General features: G+C 34.0%; 1 protein-coding gene across 5 annotated transcripts in view; it reads left to right on the top strand.

Annotated features, from left to right (window-relative positions):
- dph1 (diphthamide biosynthesis 1) overlaps window positions 1-23110 on the top strand; it is a 186655-nt gene that overhangs the window by 30284 nt on the left and 133261 nt on the right. For all 5 annotated transcript variants that reach the window (NM_001017861.1, XM_087282953.1, XM_087282951.1 and 2 more), the window contains 1 exon segment: window positions 6592-6655. In NM_001017861.1, coding sequence (NP_001017861.1) covers window positions 6592-6655 — 64 coding nt within the window.

The raw sequence follows: 23110 nt of genomic DNA, 5'->3' as shown, positions 1-23110 counted from the left end.
AATTTATTTGTGCTTTACATTTACAGTATTATTTACATTATGTGAAATAGATTAAATGTTTTGATGAACTTTTTCCTTGCAGTTAACGAGAGAAACACTTCATTACGACGTGTTTTACAATCCGTGTTTTACAATCCATGCAATCCATGTTTTAGGTGTATTACGGTAGGGGAAGCCCTTACGCATGTCCTATGTGTGAGGTACTTGATATCAGATGCTCTGGGGAGTGAAATCTGAGAGAAAAAGTAAGATCATGAATAAAAATAAGAGTTATATAACCCACTTGGACTTAATCTCCACTGTATTAGATCAGTTTTAGATCTTGTCTTGACAAGAGACCAAAATAAAGATGCTTTATATTTATGATTTATGTCGTCACTGTGTCAGGTTGTATGCCTAACATAGTAGGCAAACTAATATGATAATATTAGTTGTAATATAATATATTTTTATATATATATATTTTAATCACAAAATTTCTGGGAATTACTACCACAAACTCAGTCATCTTTATCGCATAAAGTGCTGTGCTGTCACTTTATTACCAGGTTTTTGTATTGTATAGTTTACAACACCTGCCGAGGCAACATATCACTAGAAAAATATTAAAAATGTTAAATAAATGTCTATTTTTCAAACTTACTATTAGTTATTCTAAATCTTTACCCATTTAATACTGGAAAAGGGTAAAGGAGCAGTTAATTTTTGTACCGTCTGTAAAAAAGAGATTTAATGCAAGATAACATCTAGAGAACTGCACATATGGCGTATTATGTCAGCCCTAATTTAGTGTTATGTTCATATTTCACTGGTAATTCCATAAAACATTCAATTAATATGTAGCCAGTTATTAGATTTTTATCATTTAATTGAATTTAACAGTGCAGATATGCTTTGTGTGACTGTGTCCACAGGTCAATGTTCTCAATAAAGGATAATGTATCGGTTTCTCTCTTGTACGGTGGTATAGCTCTGCTTTAATATGATCCACACACCTATTATCATCTCTCTGTTGTTTTAAGCGCATTAATTTCACACTGATTTTATGCATCCCTCCTTCACACTCTTTAACCACATACATTTTCATCCTGAGAGATGTTTTTGTTTAGTACAGTGTTTTTTTTTCTTTTGGTAAATTAAAAATGCATATTTGTCACTGTTTTATGGTGTAAGTGTTGTGCTACAAGCAAGTTATTACAGCTGTTCAAGCGGTTAGCTTGTCTGAAATGAGCCAACTTTGCATTTATGCTCCATGCCAAGTTTGCCAGCTGCTTAAAGTGATTAATATTCAATAAAAATTAAGCATAATTGCTACTGTAGTTAAAGTGCATATATATATATATATATATATATATATATATATATATATATATATATATATATATATATATATATATATATATATATATATATATATATATAGAGTCATGAAAGTACACCCCTCACACATCTCATTTAAATTAATAATTTCTATAGGTTTGTAAAGCTTTACAATTTTATATATGTGCATATACATTAGATTAGTCGGTACTAAAGCCAAATCTGGAGCTAATCTGACAAAATAATGTCTTATGATAACGGTCCAAAATAAGTACACCCAAATTTAAATGTAAGAGAAAAATATTAAATTCAAATTAAAAAAGACAAAAATTAAAGAAAAACAAAAAATGTATAAAATTTTGTTGAAATTTTGTAGCTTGTATTTTTTCCCCAATATTTTACGAGAATTTAAGTGTCTTATCTTTTTTGTTTCTAAATATGTTTATTGACAAAAAGTTTTTGTGTTTAAAATAAACCTACCAAGATCTACATTTTTAGAGGTTATTATGTCAATATGTCTTTTCAAACATGCACCCAAAACCCAGTGTCCACTTTCAGTCTGCTTCAAATTGCTTGTATAGAATCTGTTTAGGAAACTGCATCTATTTATCACAGTGGAGAATCTGTTTGGGAAAGCTCGTCTGACAGTCACACAGTGCTACATGAACTGACTGTTTTGAGGATTGCATAGGAAGGGTACTGTAACAGCACCTGTAATGGAAAGGAATGGAATCACGCCATTTTTGTATTTATTTCAAAGTGTTTTCATGCCTAAATAAACTGAAAGCACAGAACAGATTTACATTTAAGAGCAAGGGGTGTGCCCTGCCCCCCCCCCCCCCCCCCCCCCCGTTTGTTTATTTTTTTTTCCCCCAATTTCTCTTTAATAGAGACAATTTTTTCAACACATTTCTTAGCATAATAGTTTTAATTACTCATTTCTAATAACTAATTTATTTTATCTTTGCCAAAATGACAGTAAACTAAATATGTTAATTAGGTTAACTAGGCAGGTTAGGGTAATTAGGCAAGTTATTGTATAACGGTATAATTATTTATTCTGTAGACTTTTGAAAAAAATTGCTTAAATAGGCTAATAATTTTGACCTTAAAATGGTTTTTAAAAAATTGAAAACTGCTTTTATTGTAGCTGAAATAAAACAAACAAGACTTTCTCCAAAAGAAAAAAATATTATCAGACATACTTTGAAAAGTTCCCTGCTTTCTTTAACATCATTTTGGAAATATTTAAAAAAGAAAATAATAATAATGATTCTGAATATTAATAATTCTGATTTGAACTGTGTATATAAAAACACACAGTAAATACATACAATAATAAATATGTTATATATGATAACTGCACATTTCGGACATTAGTTGGAATACATTTAAATGGTTTCTAATAAATCTGTTCAAATATCCTAAGAAATTTCCTGTGATGGTAATGCTGGATTTTACACACACACACACACACACACACACGCACACACACACACACGCACACACACACACACACACACAGTTTTTAAATATTATATTTAAATTCTCAAATTATTTTACAGTATGGCTGTTTTCACTGTATTTGTATACTATAAACAGTTTTACTCAGCATAAGAAAGCCAAATGTACATACATTAAAACAGACAAAATCTAACTTTCATATAATATATTATACATTCCATTATATTATGTTTTCCCAATAAAATCTGTTCCTTTTTGCCCTTCTTTAACATTTAGTACTGAGACTGCCAAGCTGAATAGAAATGTCGGCATAAAATAATTCCAATGTACAGAGCAACACTGTAGGAGTGCAAATGTCCCAGTATTCCTTGCTGCAATCAGCAGAACATGGTTTTCCACAGAGACAATGGGAATTTGGAGGTTTGTGTTCAAATCAGCAATGTGCCTGATAGAAATAGCCAGTAGTCTGTGTCTTTGAACCAATTAATTTCTCTATACAGTATTTTTGGCTGCGTTTCATGTAACTGGCTGCTCCTAATGAGGCTTGACTTCTGTGTTTTGGCATTGTGAAAGTGCGAGACTGAGGCCAATAGCATGTCTCACACTAGATGCATGAGTGTTGCCAACTCTGTGTTAACTTTTGTACAGTGGATTCCTTAAATAATTATGCTGTAGTTGTGTTCAGATGTTCATGTGATAAAGCTCAGTGCATCGCATCATTATTGGTGCTGAACAGAAGGTAAGGTTGTGTGTATTTATCTCGACAAATATTTAATTTGGTTAAAACCTCATTTGTTATGCGAATGAATTGCCTGTTGTTTAAAGGCAAACATCTGTTGAACTTAACTCCACAGACACAGTTTTTGTGAAGATATTTGTAGAGCATATAAACAGAATTAACATGATTTAATGGGTCTTAACACCATTTTATAAAATGCTGCGAAGTCGGTGTAGTAAACCACAGGGAATAGAGGGGAAACGGTCAATGCAACAGCATATTTGGATTCAGACAGTTTTATTTCTCATTGCATAATAGATATAAAAGCTTTACTCTAATACTCTCTGCAGTTCTCCATTGCATGCAGCAAAATGAATATATATTGGTTATCTAAGCTGACTGACCATAAACCCATATTTACCCCATGGCCTCTATAGTTAAGTGTACAAATAAATATACAGCTGTATGCACTTGTACTCTGCATCAAAAATATATATGAACTCAGTGTTTCATTGATGACTTTGAATGATGAAAACAGATTTTTTGTTATTAATATGAAGCATTTAATAAGTTATAACAAGAAATGGTTGCATACAACAAGGATGTTTGTATACTAGTTTATAGACCTAAAAATCATACATTGTTTTGAAGCACCAAAATTTAAAATGTCGATCCAAACATCCCATTGAAATGTAACTGGTGTAAATTGTAAATGTACAAAATGCACACACATGCATTTGTTTGTACATTGTAACACAAAAATACTGTATAAACAATTATACCTTTACATAAATATGAACGTGAATTTGAAAGCAGTGACATATGGCCAGGTATGGGGACCCATTCTTGGAATTTGTGCTCTGCATTTAACACATTCAAGCGCGCACACAAACACAGCAGTACACGGATACACCCACAAGGGCTATGTGGGGTTAATAGATATGGATTAATATAAGGATTATTACATAGCGGTTATGCTGGAAGACTTGCATTTATATATAAGTTATGTCAATATGATTTATATGCATGGTATATCTACATAAAATTAACTGAATTCAGTAATTAAATATTTCACTTTGTTGTGGTTTTGCACTTTGAGACACTTCCTTACTATGCTCATGCTGGGTGTTTTATATCTTTAGTGCTTAAAATAATTTAAATGTCGTGTATTGTCATGATTACTTTTAAAATAATGCTTTAGGTGTGTGGTATAAATGAGATGTGGCATAAACTGTTATTATTTTGACATTATTTAATGTAAAAAAAAAAAAAAAAAAAAAAAAAGAGTAAAACAATGTCTTATGAATGTCCAAAATAAAACTGCTTAAGTGTACTCAAAGAGTCAAGCTTAAAATAGGAAAATTCTTAGATGAATTAGATGCTAATGGTCTAATCTGGTTCAACTATCTATGCTAAGCTAAGCTAAAAGTGCTCTTCCAAACCTGGAGATTGACTAAATGAATTTAAATATGGTGAAACTCTACTGTTTAATGTCGGGGGAGTTGTAAAATGAGCTTATTTTCATTTATTTACAGTATTTTTTAAATCAAGTTCCTTTAACCCTTATGCTCTGTATAAATTTACTACCCCTTTGTCATGTTAGGGATGAAAACATCCTTTTAATTAAACTGCTTTAAAATGCACCAGATAATTTTTTTTTGCTTTTTTTGTGCATAAATCTGTAAATCGATCTCAGCCCTGATCAAAACTATGAAATTGTTTAGAAAATTACAGGACTGAAAATTACAGCTCTTTAATTGTCAAATTCACAAATTATTTCACTGATTCGGTGAAAAAACAAACAAAATGACATATTATAATATAAAAAGTAATTATGGAATGGATTGTTTTTGACGTTTTATCACAGTCTTGGACATGTGATCGGTACTAATAACATTGGCTTTGATGCATTGTTAGATTTTAATTTAACTGTTGGTGGCTGTTTTTGCCCCATTCACTTTAATTATAACCACTTTTGATGGTGCATACGCAGTCTTTGTTTTTGTTTACTCTATGTAGTTCTTAGAGCAGAGATGCATATTTTCATTTTCTAAGACACGTTAAAGTACGCAAGTATGTCAAGGTCACTTTCACACACTCAAAGACACACATACACACACACTTTAATTTGATGTTATACTCCATATAAAATCCATAAACTTTTTTTGCACAGGCCTGTCTAAAGAGTTAATGGTGCCAAATGATGATCAACAGTAAAAATTGCAAATTCTGCCTCTTTCCAACAAGGAAAATCACAGACAATCAAAAATGCATGATTATATGGTGTCATGGTTTTGCAATTAAAAAATGTGCTTATAATGGAAGTCAATGGGACAATAACAGCTACCAACAGTACATTAAGGAGAAAAAAACTAAAATTTTATCAAAAACATTGCAACAATTGCAATGTTGTTTCACATGTCCAAGACTTTGATAAAAGGTAAAAAAAATCCAGTTTTTCTTAATCACAATTATTTTTTATATTAATAATATGTCGTTTTGTGTGTTTTTGCACCAAATCTGTGACAATATTTATGAATTTGGCAATTAAAGAGTTAAAATTCTGTAGTTTTCTAAACAATTTCAGAGTTTTGATGAGGACTAAGGTTGATTAACAGATTTATGCAAATAAATTTGATAAAAAATCTTTATCTGATGCTTTTTTACAGCAGCTTAATTCAGTTGATGTTTTCATCCCGAACATAACAAAAGGGTAGTAAATTTGCCCAGAGTATATTGAGTATTTTTTAAAAATTCAAAGCATTTTCTCAAAATATGTGGCAAAATAAGATTTGTCGCCAAAAATCATTCTGCTAGCTGAAACAGGAAAAGTTATGACCAAATTAAGACTTAAAATCACCCCAAAGGGGACGAAAACATTCCAACAGTTTAAGGGTTAATATTGATAGCTTCATAGAGTTTAAAGTTTAAACATTTATTTTTCATTGGCCACATTGGTACATATCTAGTTTATATTTTGCACCTCACACTGCCTGCATCACTAGACTAATATATAGGAGGCCAGGGCAACTGTCATTCATATTGTATATTATTTTGCACTGACTCTACTCTCTGTTTTTGACCTGCAGTGGCTTTGCAGTTGCCAGAGGGTCTGCAGATGTTTGCCTGTGTGATCGCTGACATCATTGAGAGGTGGGTACAAAATACAGCGGCTGGATGTCCTTGGTTGTAATGTGACAGTGTTTGAGCCTGCAAAAGACCTCTGCGCTCATTAAAAATCTCTGTGGTTATCATGATACCCCATGCTGTAGCCCGTATCTGGGGCTCAGCACAAAATTAGACGCAATAGCAGACACAAGCTGACTATCACAGTCTCGCTAGTTAATGACAAAACCATTATTCTTCTCAATTACATGTTGTTACAGTCTGCGCAGGGCATTCAGCATACAGAAGTACAAATTGTGGGCCAGTGTAGGTGAAGAATGAGTTTGGTCACTCATTTCGCTTCCATTGGGTGTAATGCTAATGAGGGATAGCAGCTAGGCTTAATGACAAAGTGTGCTCTGACAACTTATTTGTAGATATTCGTGTTTTCTTGTTCACAGGTGTGGAAAAATATTTTTTAGAAATCTATTTTGAACTTAATTTATGCCTTTGTAATCCAGTGGTGTAACCTTTGTTTTTTGTTTGTAATTCATTGAAAGTAAAAATGTTTATCTGTCTTTTCCGTCCCAACACATCAAAGAAAGTCTGCTTTGAGTCAGTGATCTTAAGGTGCCATAAAATTAAAATAAATTTTTTTTAGATGTTAATATCAGTTTTGTTAGTTTTTAGGACATCTATACTGCACCAAAACAGTGACAAAATTCATGTTTAGAAGATGTAAAACCAATACAAACTTGTAAAGTATGTAGTTTGTGACTTCCATCTAAGTGGATTTTATTCACGCCACCTTGAACTTCAATTTGTCATCTAAATCATGACCAATCAAATTCTCTATAGTATCTGACATGCCCCGCCCCTTTAAGACTCTTTTCATTTGCTTTTCATTTGATGCGCTTGAACTCAACCTCTCTCTGACAGAGCAGGGATAATAACTACACGCTATTGGCTTAAAAATTCAACTTTCAAAGCATTCCACCGGTTCTTTAATATTTATGATTCATTAGTGATCACTGAAAGGTGTTTTGTCAATGCGATCAATTAATTCCATAACAACATGGCAAGTTAATAGTGATTTCTGAGCAGTGAGCATAAGCAGCTACAATTAATGAAAAAATGTGCTTTGAGTTCCTTCACACCGCCATTGTTTTTGTACATCAAATATTACATCCAAGCTGATAATTCATTATTTAGCAAACTGTAAAAAGCTGACTGATTTTATCATCTGTGAAGCACATTAATTATTTAAAGAAGTCTTTTCCTTTACAATGACAATTAATAAATCAAGTCTGAATTGAGTCAGTAAGTGTAGAAATGTGATTCATGAGAGATTTTGAGTACTAGATTGGAAGTAGATTAGCAGCTACATTTAAGATAAAAAACCTAATGACATTTATGTTCATTGTATTCACCTTATTCTCCTTGCACGAGCGGCATTTGAATCTTTTTGGCTTGACACTTCCGGTCTCATTCACTTCCATTCATTTTTAAACATTAAAAACAGCTCGTTATGCTGCTTGATGTTGCAAACTTATCTTTTCTTATTATTTTACTCTACTTTTTATGTATATTAATGCAAACACTTGTCTGTAGAGCGAGTAGTTTGATCGTTTTCTGCCATTTATTATTCCTAGTTATTTCTCCCATAGGCAACTGAATCGGAGGTCCTAAAACAATTGTAAAAAGAGCGCACTTCCACATTCAAGTATAAGATCACAGCATGTCGCGTTCACAGGAAAAGTACATCCAGAACTTAATTATTCTTACTTCCAGTGCCGTTTATATTGAAGTTGATATTTAGCTGCACCATATTGGTGCTTCAAAACATCAAATTTTTACGAGGTGGGCCATTAGCCCAACGCTCAACCCCCAACCTGGAGGACCAGGACATACACATATACACTAGGGTTGTGATGATGAAGAAATTTCCCCAACGGTTAATCGACATGTGACAACACCGGTAATACCGGTATCACCGTGGGGGTGGGGGTTTCCTCTTTTCTTTCTGCTTTTAAATAGCTTATAAATGCGTGCGTATAATACTTTAGTTTTGCGGGAATTCCCAATTCGGCGTCAATTGTTTGAATATACGAATGTGAAGAATGTTAATGTTTTTAAAACTAATAAGAAAATAAAATAGAAAGATAAATAATTAAATTTCACAAAGTTTAAAAAATATTAAACGAATGAACAAGGAACAAATATAAAAGAAAAACTTTCAAAATTACATTACAAAAATGACAGGTTGACACAGTCTTTAAAAAAAAATAAAGAAACAAATAAAACACTGTAAATTGGCATTTATTCCCAGTGAGGTTTACATGTTCTTTGCCAGGAATCCTGGCCAATATGTTGACCATCTCTGGCTTAAGATGGGATCTTGTGGGGCTCACTATGTTCCCCATCGTGCTGAACACACTCTCAGATGAGCAGCTAGTTGCGCACACGCAAAGATACTTTTTGGTTACATTTGCCAACAAGGGGAACATGTTTGGTTTTCTTTTGTTGTCCTACCTGACTTCAATTTCTTAATGTATTAATTACCCTAATGCTTTATATATTAATAGCTTAGTCCTTATGAACAATCTGTTCATAAAATAGCCTTATTAACGAATCTATAGGCTATTGAAGAATAAACCGAATATGAAATATGATCCTTGCATGATGATCACAACCAAACAAGCTAGCACTCATTTTATATATAAACTATAAATAAAAAATAAATAAATGTTAAGAAATTAAACATTATGTAAAAAATCTAAAGACTACAGGCTAAATAAAAGTGCCTCGTCAGAGCTAAACATCACCGCACACGTGTCAGTTTACAGCTTCTGTAAAGATCAGACAGGCTATACAGATCACACAATCTCAATAAACAACATATAAATGTATAAATTTTTCTAAAAGTATTGTTATGGAATATTTATAACTATATGATCCTGCTTTTTTGGTTATATCGATACCAGCTTTGAGCTCTCTTACAAGCGCGGTTGACAAGCGCAGGTGTCTTATGTCACTGTCAGTGGTGGATTACACACAGCATATCCTGGCAAGATGTTTTATTTGTTGCCGATTGGCATGTTGTTGTTTTTTTTAAAATACCTTTTATTTTTAAAATCCCTCAAGTTAATGTTGTCTATCGAGTAATATAGTCTCCCTAGGAGATATTGTAGTTCAATAACGTGGTGCGCAGTATATAACGGTGAAGCTTAAATAGGCTGAGTATATGTTTATTAATATTAAGACACATTAGTACAAACTAGCCACCCTTTGATTTTTTTTTTCGTTTACGTACATTTTTATCAAATGAAAAATGCAATGAATAGTTTAATTTGGTTTTCATTTTATAAGAATTAATATAATTAATAGGCTACACAACTCCTATTGGCTCGAATTGCGTTTTGACAGATAAAGCGTGACTTTCTGGCTCAAAGATATTTGTGCCTGTTAATTTCAGTGTATTTTGACAGATTTCGCAAAGGCTTCAGCTATTCTACCTGTCAGCCGGTACCAGCCTCAGTTTTGCGACTTGACCTGTGTGGCGTCCCGATGTCTAAATGATAGCGAGAGAGAGATGAGATCAGACCTCAGAGTCGATGTGTAGCCGCACTTCACTGTTACTTTATAGCAGTTATTAATATTGGCTCACCTAAATTATCTTTTCATTTATTAAAAGCCGAAATATTTCCAGACAGACGAAGCAACTTTCGGTTTTTAAAGAGAGCGGCCTCGGTGATAAAAGACGCGCGCACACACAGGTTACACTCTTGTAGGCATATTCATCTTTTATTTTTTTTACATGAAATGCATAAAGTGCAAAAAAGAAGAGCCTGAACTTCGATAAAAGTGCTCACTTCAGTTGCCGTGATGGTTGCTTTGTTTCTCTGCAGTTGGCTTGTCAATGGCACGGCATTACATCATTCTTTTTTTAATAAAAATAAGATATTAATTATTAAACATTGTGAGATAATGGTTGCGTGATTTTTAAAATGAGAGTATGCTTTGCATATTTATTCTCACGTGATGAATGAAATATGACGCATTACTATGTTCAGATTTTAATTATAGTGCATGCTCTGGTCTTAAGTAAATTATTACGTTTATTGTAAATGTGTTATTACATTTAAAAACAAATGTGAGGACGGTGTCACGGTGGAAAAGTGATGTCACGGTGTTGCGTCTTAAAACGGGTATCACCGTCAACACCGTCTATCGTGGCAATTCTAATATACACTACAGACAAGCTTCACCTATTGCACAAATCTTTGAACTGTTGGGGAAACCAGAGCACCTGGAGGAAACCCACGTGAACATGGGGAGAACATTCAAACTCCACACAAAAATGCTAACTGACCCAGCCCGGGCTTGAACCAGCGACCTTCTTGCTGTAACGCGACATCGCTACCTTCTGCGCCATTGCGCCTACATCCAGAACTAAAACCCTTTATAAAACATTCTATAAACATACTCGTTCTATAAAACATAAAATGGGAGGTTCTGATGTTTCCATTTTCAAGACGAGTCTCAAACTTGATAGGTATTTTATGTACATTTAGGTGAATCACTTTAATCCATGAACAAGTTTTTCAAAGAGGTTATGTAAGTTTGATCAATTGACTTAAACCAATGATTTATTCAAGGACTGGACTTTAAAGTCAAGACTCGTTGAATAACTTGAATAACGATGTCCGTGAAGTGTTTTTCATAATACGAAAGCTTCTATAGAAGTCATAGAACATTGTGTATGAGTAGCCGCTTCTTTAATATTATAGTGCTTCTGCATTCTTACCGAAGCCTAAAAGAGTCCACATTTACTATAATTGCCTGAAACAAACCAAGCAAACTCATCTTTGCCAGAGAAAGAATGTCATGCTAGTAGAAAACAACATGGGGATGAGTGAACATTGAATGGATTTCATTTTTGACTCCATTTATTTTTTTAAGAGCCTCCTTTTATGCTGAACAAATCATTTTCTCCTACTTTCTCTTAGGCATTCACTATAAAGAATGTTTAAATGAAGAACATGCATTTTATAAAATAAGCTACTTTAGAAGTCATTTCTATAATGATATAGTGCCTTGTGTCCTAACTGAACCCTAAAAAAAGTATGTTCACCATAATTGCCTGAAACAAAGCAAGTGGACATTTCTTTACTAGAGAAAGAATGTCAGCCTAGTTTGAAACAACACAAGGATAAGTATATAATGACTAAAATTCTTTTTTTTTTTTGACTCTGCTCTTTCTTTTAGAACCGTACATCTTTGTATTTCATTTCCCCCATACTGTGTTGTGAGATGAATGTTAAACAAAGCAAAAAAAGCTTTTTGTAACCTGAGAGAAGTCTACTTTTTTTTGTAATTGCCTGAAACAAAGCAAATAGACTCATCTTTGCTAGAGAACGTCACACTTGTTGGAAAAAACATGAGGAAATAATGACAGGAATTCAGTTTTGACTCTGCCTTTTTATTGTAGAGCCATAACTATTTATGCTTAACATTTCATCTCCTGGGGTGAATGCTCTACCTGTATCTTTAAAGTATGTTCCTACTTTTTTCAAATAAGCAGAGTGCTTTTCCGGATGTCTGCTCAATACTAATGAAGGACCTTCTCGGCTGTGGAGCGATGGCTTGGCATTTGCGTTGAGGGATATGTTTAGCCCCAGGAACTGAGCGCAGAGTGTCACATTCCCAGAGGATTCATCCGTATTAGCAGAACATTATGGGCCTGAAATGGTTGTATCTCACTCAGGGCTGCTGGTTCGATTTGGAGGCGAGCGCAGAGTCAGTGAGTTGAAGCGAACGGCTTTGGATGTTTTGATTGGGTCGTGTGGAAGTCTTGCTGGCTGATGAGAGTCCCGGTTAATACAAATCCCTCTGTTTGATGTAGTTTAGCTGTCAGCCTTTCTGCAATTACATTCTGTATTCATCAACTGGCTTTTTCTGTAACTCATCTTCCTCTGGCTCTTGTTCTTTCAGCAGTGTTGATCTTGATGAATGTGATTATAAACAAGGTTTTCTGAGGGTTCCTGTTTTATATACTGATGACAAGATGGGAAATGCTGCCTTGCTGTTTACTAAAGTGGCACAGAACAAATAATGAGCAACAAATAAGGCATGTTTTGATGTAGTTGTATTTTTTTTTGATTCCTCGAACATTTTGACAAACATCTCAAAGAGCACCTATGATGAAAATATTTTTTTTGTAAGTTTTTTGGACAGAACTGTGTGTATGTATAGTGTGTCCACAGTGATATAAGCACAATAATTCTCTTTTTTTATTTACTGACGTTAAAATAGGATCCAAATCCCTCCCATTTTGAGGCCGACCGCAACGTGATATAGGAGTGCAGTTTCTCCGCCCACCGAATTAATTGACAGCCATAAGAACAGGTCTCCATAGTAGTGCATATAATCATATCCACAAGACAGGACGTGCGCAAAGCAACCGGGATTAAAAGCTCTGTTCAGCTCTCTGTGATCATCAATCATCAACAAATGTGATCAAGAATGAGTTTTACAAACCTTTTTAAAAAAGGGCATGTTTGTTATGAATTACAGCGACTTTTACCATCTTTACTTTATCACCACATCCGCATGTCAGTACAATTATATAAGACGACGATTCAATCCCGGTTTGTCGACATTAAATTAGGTTTATTTTGTACATTAATATTACAGATGTCCATACAGCAGTGAGGATTAACATATATTTTGTCACATTTGCCATGCAAAAAAGCGCAAGGTTAAACGTGTGGTGTGTCTGTATGTCCGCTGTGTGTGTGTGTGTAAACTTTTTTAGAACATTGTAGGTGACTCATTGTTGCAGAACTCCACAACAAATACATCAAATAATAATTGGTTATTAAGAATTATGGGAATAATTTTTACTCAGTTTTTCTCGCAAACGTTACATGAGATCTGCTTCCTTCAAGTCTGTCACTGTGCTGTTAATTTGATGCAGCTCTGTTCAGAGCAGAACATTTTAATATTCTAAAAGGTATTATAAATAATCTGATGGGTGTTTTGAGCTGAAACTTTACAGACACTCTGGAGACACAAAAGACTTATCTTCATTTTTGAAAAAGGGGTAAAATAGATACCTTAGTATAAACCCTCGTTTGAGGACCAATTTTCACTATTGTTAGTGGTTTATACCTGCCGGTTTTTATCCAATATATTGTCCAAAATTTTTAGTTATATTAATAATAGTATATGCAATATACAAATCGTAGACGTGTAATAAACTACATTTCTTTTATGCATTGGTTGTTTATTAAAATTTGACCAGATGTGGTCTTGTTGTCTTTATTGCCACCTTCCTAGTAGTTGCTGTTCTGCTATTGGCTTGAGCGACCCAAAGGAGAACCCAGAGCTGATAATAAATACTAATGTCAGATATTGAGGCAAGAGAGGAAAACGACAACAGTCAATTAGAATCAGAATATAGGTTTGCACTCGTTCATAAAAGATGAAATTTTTGCACATTGATAGTTTTTGTGTAGTCTGTTAACTATAACATAGATGTATTTTAATTTCATTGATAATGAGTTATTTTGAAGCATAGCTTATTCAAGGGAAATGTTGTTTTATTAGATACTGTTATCACAATACTCAACAAAATTTTTGCAGCCCTACTCTGCATGATCTTATTCTACGTTTCTAATCCTACCCAATATCTTAACCTGACTACTTCCCATCTAACTATTAATAAGCTGCAAAGTAGGAGTTTAAATAAATAATGGTTTGTTATTAGAGAGTTGTACCTTAAAATAAATTAAACTTTAAATTAAATAAAATTAATTAAATTTTAAATTAAATAAATTAATTTTTTTAGAAATTATAAAATTCCATAACTGATTCTTTTCTTTCATTTGAAATAGAAAGGTATTCATTTACATTTAAAACTCTTCCTGACATCAAACTTTCTTTTGGTTTATCCCCTTTTTTAGGGGATGCCACAGCAGAATAAACCGCCAATTGTTCTGTGAATTTATGTATGGACAATGTTTACAATGCTTAAAATAGCTATTTTGAGACTTTGCAATATATACAATAAATGATTAGATTTTTTTCCTCAAATTTGATTTACATATTTTTATCTAATTATTTTGACTATATATTTTTCTATGTATTGTTCTTACATAGCACTCCTCGTTATTGTACACGGTAAAGCAATATGTATCGTAGTATGGCAATACAGTGTCTGAAAGTCCCAAGCAATATCATGGTGTAAGGCTTTTGACCTTTTCTTATCACTGTCCACTTACGTGTGTAAGAAGCGTTTCAAGAAGCCTGTAATTCTCTCATGTATTTATTTTTTATTTTATTTTATTTTATTTTTTATATTTCTAGCCTGTCCAGCAGTTATTGAGATTGCAGTATTTCTTTATTCAAGTAGATATAATTGAGTTTTGCACACCTGAATTGGCTATTTAATGATGTTGCAGAATGAACAGATTTTTCAGGGAATAAATGAAAAATGTTTTATCATATAGTACAGTATAACCATCAACGTAGTGTCTAAATAAAAAAAAACAATAATACTTGTTACAGTTGATGAGGCTTTTGATGTCTTTCATGCTTAAGTGTGTGAGAGGTTTGTGTCAAGACACCTTTAGAGCTTATTACAAATAAATTATGGCAAGCTATTCAGCAGTATTTTAAGTAATATTTTGTCATTCAAGTTGATCACATTTGTTTTTTTTTATAGCTATCCAGAGACATTTCTAAATAGATTTTTTTATGAAATATATTTTTAAAAAAATATCTGCTTGTCTTTAGGCCTTTATGTATTCTTTTAGTGAAAGAATACATGGTACTCTGCATGGCTTTAAATGGTGAAGCAATATGTTTCATATAGGTTGCTTTCACCTGACGTCATTGGTGATGCGCAAAATTCAGATGGAGGGCAGGAAATGATTCTTCTGCAGAACATCAAAACATCAAAAAAAAAAAAATCAGAACATCAAAATGTTTCTGTTTTATGTTGTTTATAATTGTTTAAATTAGCCAAAACAAGAGATGATTTTACAGACTTTCAAATGTTTTTGCTCATATAGGGGGGAAAGTTTAAGTAACTGGCTTAAAAACAGATAAAAAGGCGGCATGTAATAAACATTTATTCAATACATCATCCATGTGTACAAACTTTTTTTTAAACGTAATAATCCGTTTGACAGCACCAATAAAGGCCAATATAAAAATGTACAGGCCTAGCGTAACTTCAAGTAACGTAATTTTACTTATACAGTATTTTCCGCTTAAGTGACAGGCAAATATAGTTTAGTTTTGTAGAAAGCTCAGCCCTCATCATGCTATAAGGAAATATATGTGATATCTCCTTAGGAAATGGTATAAATCACAAAAATACGGACTTTCCTCTGTCTCCCGTTCAGTTTTTTTTTTTTCACTTCCTGCCCTCCATCTGAATTACGTGCATCACCTTCTCTTCAACTTCTCTGTCCACTAAAGTGCGTGTGAAGTGTTTTGAGAGTATGTCAAGATGCAAATATCTCTCTCAACATCATTTGTTGCAGTTTATCCACCATTTTTCTAATATTCAGCATGTCCTCATTTAATGTTTTGTACCTGAATTAACAGATTTTTTTTATCTGTTTTACTTTGTCCTTGTTTAATTTTTTATCTATTTTGTTTACATGGTACTCGCTCTGCTGGTATAACAAGATTTTGTCTAAAAAACATACCAATATAGTGGCATGTGACTTCCTTTCTTGTTTCTTCTGTGCCCACTTAAGTGTGTGAGAAGAGCTTAGAGTGTGTGTCAAGACACCTATAGTGCTCTCAAATGAAGAGCTGCCTCTTTCTTATCCATCGGAAATGTCCAGACGCTCAGAAACCCGTTAAAACCAGCCAGTGTTTAATGAGAGCAGTTAATGTCCGTTAATTAACTTTGCGAAAGCCTCATCAGCCGTGGCTCCTCTTCTCCATGTTTCTTCCACATCTCTGGGTCTCTGCCAGCATGATTTCTTCGATCTGCTGTTTCTCTGAGGGCCTTTAGCTTGGCTCTTGCATAGGACATATATTCCTCGCTGGTATTTAGGGCTCAGGCTGTTTAGGTGTGAAGCACTTGTTGGGAAAAAAAAAAATAAAAAATTGCTCATCGTTAGCCTTTGGCGCTGTTCAGCAGGCTGCTGGATGATGTGAGGAAACCCGAGCAGCAGATCACAGAAAACCCTGTTTACACCTGCTATTACAATCTGTCTCAGGTGGTTTGATCACAGCTGCTTTGTTGAGACACATTCTTGTTTACACCTGCCATATAACGTGTTTGTTTTTTATTTAAAATGGATAGAATTTGTATTATTTTTAACATTTGGATATTTGAAATCTATTATTTCAAAATGTTTCTTATACAAATCTGTGATTTTAGACAATATTTTATTTATTTGAAGGAACATTACATTTTTTAACAAATGTTTAAATTATTTTGTGTAATTTACTGTCATCAATTAAAATTTTCAAAAGAACAGCATTTCTTTTAAATAGATGCTTTTTGTAACAATCATGGCCACTGTAGTTACACTTAAAATATTTTTATTAAAAATTAAATTTTTGTTAAAATAAAACAAAAATAACTTCTAAAACCTTGCATTTAAACTTTCATGAAATTTTATCATAGTTATATTACCAAGAATTTGATTAATAACTTATATAAAACAAAACATTTTATGCAAATTAAATAGTAATAACAAATAAAACAAAAATAACTTAATACTATTAATACAATTTAAATGATACCTGTTAAATTTGATTCTCAAACATGCAAAAAAGAAAGAGGTGTATATATATATGTGTATGTATGTATGTATGTATGTATGTATGTATGTATGTATGTATGTATGTATGTATGTATGTATGTGTATATATATATATATATATATATATATATATATATATATATATATATATATATATATATATATATATTATACAGTTGAAGTCAGAATTATTGGCCCCCTGAATTATTTATTAGACCGCTTGTTTATTTTTTCCACAGTTTATGTTTAGGAGAGCAGATTTTTTCAACACATTTCTAAACATAATAGTTTTAATAACTTATCTGTAGTAACTAATTTATTTTATCTTTGCCATGATGACAGTAAATAATATATATTTTTCAAGACACTTCTATACAGCTTAAAGTGACATTTAACTTGGTTAATTAGGTTAACTAGGCAGGTTAGGGTAATTAGGCAAGTTATTGTATAGCAATGATTTGTTCTGTAAATTATCAAGAAAAAATATAGCCTAAAGGGGCTAATAATTTTGTCCCTAAAATGGTGTTTAAAAAATTTAAAACTGCTTTTATTCTAGTTGAAATAAAACAAATAAGACTTTTTCCAGAAGAAAAAATATTATCAGACATACTGTAAAAATTTTCCTTGCTCCGTTGAAAATCATTTGGAAAATATTTAAAAAAGAAGATAAAAATTTGAAAGGGGCTTATAATTCTGACTTCAACTGTATGTGTGTGTGTGTGTGTATGTATATATATATATATATATATATATATATATATATATATATATATATATATATATATATATACAGGCAGAATATTTTGTATGAGACCATTTATTTAGTTGAACTGATTTTAAAGGACTGATAAGAGCAAGAATAAGGCATGATTTAAATTTTTTTTTATTTATGGAGGAGTTAGACGAGTTTGAAGGCATTTGGAGTATTAAAAAAAAGATGTTGTCTTGGCCCGAAAATAATGTATTGTTTTTTGCTGAGAACATTGCAAGATTTGGAAGTATGTTTTAGCTCAAATAAACATTTGTTATTGTTTAAAAGTTTGTATTAAATACAGGTGTTTACATTTTCCGAAAAGGAAAGAAAAAATATTGACCCAAAGATGTGAATAGCAGTGTAGGTTATTTTAACTCCACATATAATTTTTAGTGATCCAATAGAGAAAAAGGTTTTATTTATCATCACTTATTTAATCAATTTATGCTCTTGATCAAATTGGCCTAAATTGATAATAAAGAGCCCCTATTATAGGTTTTTGAAAATTACCGTCCATGCTGTCTGTAACAGCACTAAGTGAATGAAAACATGAGGTTTAAGTCTAAGGGTGCTTTCACACCTACACTTTTGTTTCGGAACGTATCTCGTTTGCCCAGTTAGCGCGGTTCGGTGGGCATATGTGAACAGGGCAATCGCGCTCTGTTCCGCGCCAAAGTATTCGCTCCGAGATCGCTTGAATGAGGTGGTCTCGGCTCGATTGAAACGAACCCTGGAGCGGTTCGATTGCAGTGAGAAAGCGATCCGATCCGAGCGCGGTTATATCACAGTGTTTTATGGATATGTAATAGGCTTACGGCTATATGAAGAGAGAATTATGAGTAGGGCGGGAAGTTTCGCGAGTCTCCGGATGCCCGCAAACGAGTGATAATCTCCCGGTAATCTCACCCCTCCCTACCGTGTCTCTCCTCAGACACGTCGCGCGCGCACCCTGTCAATCACCACCAAACCACCACCTCTCCTGACAGCTGAGCAGTGTGAAAGCGAACCTCTCCAAGAGCAAAGAGCAACAATGTAACTATTGTAATCTCTGTTTCGGAACAACTGAATCGATTCACAGGTGTGAAAGCACCCTAAAAGTGCAGCGTGATTCTTTTGAGTCGACTTGGAGTCAGATGAATCATTCGTCCTTTGTTCAGATCTTTTGCCTGAATGCGTCAAGGTCGGTATGGGACATCACCAAATATGAAGTGCCAGATCCAGTAAAACGTGGACGTGTTTGCGAGGGATTATGGCATTGATCATGATGCAAAGATTTCAATCACTGATAGATGGCAAGATATGGGGAATAGAAGGTTAAAGTTCGTTTTCTCAACAATGCCACAGTATAGCCAACCTACTGCTGTGTTTCTTCCTGTTACTTTTCTAATGATTGATATAATAACCTACCCTGCAGCGCGGAATTTTCCGGCTGTTTGTTATCAAAGAAAGGAGCAGCAAAGGCTACTAATGTATGGGACTTTGTCAGTAACTGTTACAGTTTATATGGACCAGTTTCTTCTTCCTCCAGATAATAGCATGAAAGTGTGATTAAAATTGTTGTCTCATTTTCTGTAGATGGCAAAATATGTGTTTAATTGGGTGTTGTAGCTTGTAATCGCTCCACGCGACTTGTAAACACTCATCTAGATCAGTGTTTGTACTGTATTTTTCAGGTTAAATCTGCATGGGGCTATTTACATATCACGTCCAAAACCACATTGAAAACGCAACGCTTCTTCTTTTACTGATTTAACTCTCAGGAGTCTGAAGGTGTTTTGGGGCTGTGGAGAAGTTTTGACATGCACTGACATTTGTGTTGTTTTCAGTATCTTAAAACATATTAATTGTTAAAGGGGTGGTCCAGAATGTAATTTTAAGGCTTGGTTGTGTTTATAAGATGCAAAGCAATGTGTGCTTATGTTTCACTTGACGGAAATCGCGTAATTTTTTCATATATCTCACTTTGATTATACACAGCTACTCAGCTAACATGAAAACGACTGTCATATTTCCTAGTTCCTCTAAAAGGCCCGCCCTTAAGTGACTCTGATTGGTCATCGACATAATGTGCTGCTATTGGCGGATCGGCTCCACGTCACGCCTGTAAAAGCACACGCTTTTCTGCTGTGTAAACATGAAGTCAACCTCGCGCCCGCTCTCTAAAATAACATCTGACAAGTGTCTGTAACTAACGAGTGAAAAAGGGGTGCGGCTCCTTTAACAGCGTCTGTGTGTGCGTCTATGTGGGTGTTTGTGTGGTGTGAACTTTCTGTAACAAGCGCAAGAGCGCGGGACTTTCTTTTTCTCTGATGCTCGGATTAAGTTATTTTCTGCAATATATCGTGACAGAAGAATAAAGCACAAGATGTGAGATGCTACCTGTTGAGCCTTGATTTATTATTCTGCTGCTACCACTAGTCAGGTAAGCTAATCTGTGTTTTTTTAACTCTATGCGTCATGACGTCTTTCACGAGGATCCGGAATATGCAGGTGTAAGTAATATAAATCATCCACATATCTTTTGCGACTTCATTATCTGAGATGTGAAACACATGAAAAAGCCAAGACAATCAGTGCAGTCGCGCACACACATAAGAGATCGTGCTGGTGGAGTGAGTGTGTGTTTACAGGAGTTTGGCTGATAAATGTGAGTTTGTAGCTAAATCGTTTGTCCGCAAAGCAGCATTTCGCATTGTTTACATCATTGCTACAGCATACCGTTAACGCTAGACACTGTACATGTCATAATCAATTTTAAAAAATAAAAACACTTACTTGTAGATCACAACTTCTGCTTTGAGGAGATTTTAGCCGAATCCAGCACTGAACTGGGAGAGATTCTGGAGCTGTTTTGTCAAATCATGCTTGCTGAGTATTTTATAATTCTCTGGAAGTTAATTAATATTGAACTAAAGGCACTTCTGTCTTTGTGTCGTGTCCTTTGGAAGCCCAAATACAGAAACAGACGAAGCTCTGTGGAAACAGCCGTGTTTAGATGCATTTTTAGCTTCATCTCTGCTATAACGTTACAGCACCTCTGGCCACGGACCTTACCTGCATGCGCAGTGTGGGATGCGCAGTAAACGAACTTGTGATGTCACAGGGGGCGGAAGTATTTTTTTGTAGTCCCCAAAATTCGTTCATTGTAGGCTTTGCTAAGCTAACTCTGTAAAAACCAAGGTCTCCCTTAGCATTGAACTTAGAACTTTTTACATTCAGAGATGCTGTTTATTTTCACACAGCTACATTACACATCAACTAAAGTTTAAAATATGAGATCGTAGTGGACCACCCCTTTAAAGTGTGATAACACTATAAACAGCACAGGCTGGGCTACAATAATACCTAAGCAGCATGTTTGCATGTGTTTGTGTTTTTGAATAAGAAACGTTTATCTGTGGTTAGTGAAAACTACAGTTTTGAAGTCACTCAAACAAGGCCATGAAACATACAGATTACATTTGTGCACAAGACTTTTGAGAACTGGCTCTCGTAGCCTTGTGTTTTTGCTTCAAAATGATGTGAAAATCATCTTGTTTACTTGCTCACAGAAAACAATATTTTGAATAAAATTTTCTAAGTCACTTTTTGAGTGAAAATGGTCTATGCGAGAAGGTGTGAACAATCATTACTTGTGCAGCGAGTCACACCGGAGAAGACAAATATCCCTTTCACACATACAGACCTTTCCGGAAAATTGCCGGCAATTTTCAGGAAAGGTTGTATGTGTGAACAGGTCCTTTTTGAAAATACCGGTAAATTCGTTTTGGCTATTTTCCGGAAAGAGAAGTTGTAACATTACCGGCAATTTGCCGGAATGCTGCGCTGTGTGAATGCAGAAGGAAGATTACCGTAATAAGTGCGTGCACGTCTAGAACGTGCTGACGTGGGACGTCTGCTTTAGCCAATCAGAACAGTCAGACGCATTTACGTCCGCGCGGTTTGTGAGAATAAAAACCTTTGAATATTTTTCCAGACACATTTAGCTGCTAGAAGTTAGTCAGATCACGTTTATATGTTCTTCTTTATGTCAACTGTGTAAATAATCATCGATGAGATGCTTATGATAAGCCGTTGTTTGTTTACCTTCAAGCTTTGCGTTTGTCTGTAAAACAGCCTGTGAGCGCCTTCACACGCACATATTATGAACATCTCAACATGAGAAAGTGATCCTGCGAAAGTTGTTCACAATATTGATCATCCACAGAGTTTGTAATTTAGTCAAATGTTTACAAATTCAAGCGCAGCCGTTTAAAGCTCATTTGTGGTGAATGATGTCAGAATTTACCGGTATTTTGGAATGGATGTGTGAATGCTCTTTTCCGGAAAATTTCCGTAACGTCCTCGCCTGTGTGAACAGCGCTTTTTTGAATATACCGGTAAAGTCGTTCCGGAAATTTTCCAGATATTTACCGGTATCACTGTGTGAAAGGGGCTAAAGACCTGCATAATGAGCCATCAGGCAGGTATGTGACTATGAGGGAAGAGTTTCAAGAAGGAATCAGAGAAAAGTTTATATACTTTTTTGTTTACAGTTTATTTAAAATATATTGCTCAGACAAAATAACTGGAGAGACACTTGTGAGAGTCATTACACTCTGTAAAACTCTGCAAACTTTATAAACTTACATATAGCAAATCTACTGAAAAACGAGATATATCCATTTCGAAAAATGTTGGTTATTTGACATTTATTATGTAAGATATCAACAGTCAAGTTCATTCACAATGTTCTTCAAATCCAGGATACTTTTTCTGTAAATAGTTCATTTATCTGCAAATAGTTCAAATAAGTCAGAAAACATTTCAAAATGCAACATATTTTTCTTAACATTGTCAAACATCTTAAATTGATTTAAAAAAAACAATACATCATAAATATATGGAATAGTATATACAAAGATTCATTAATAACAATAAGATTCTGAGTTAGTTTTGGTAATCTCATACTAG

Source organism: Danio rerio, chromosome 15 (genome assembly GCF_052040795.2).
Source record: "Danio rerio strain M-AB ecotype USA chromosome 15, GRCz13ab, whole genome shotgun sequence".
Taxonomy (NCBI): Eukaryota; Metazoa; Chordata; class Actinopteri; order Cypriniformes; family Danionidae; genus Danio; species Danio rerio.
Note: the sequence above shows the minus strand (reverse complement) of the source record. Positions and strands in the feature narration are given on the sequence as shown.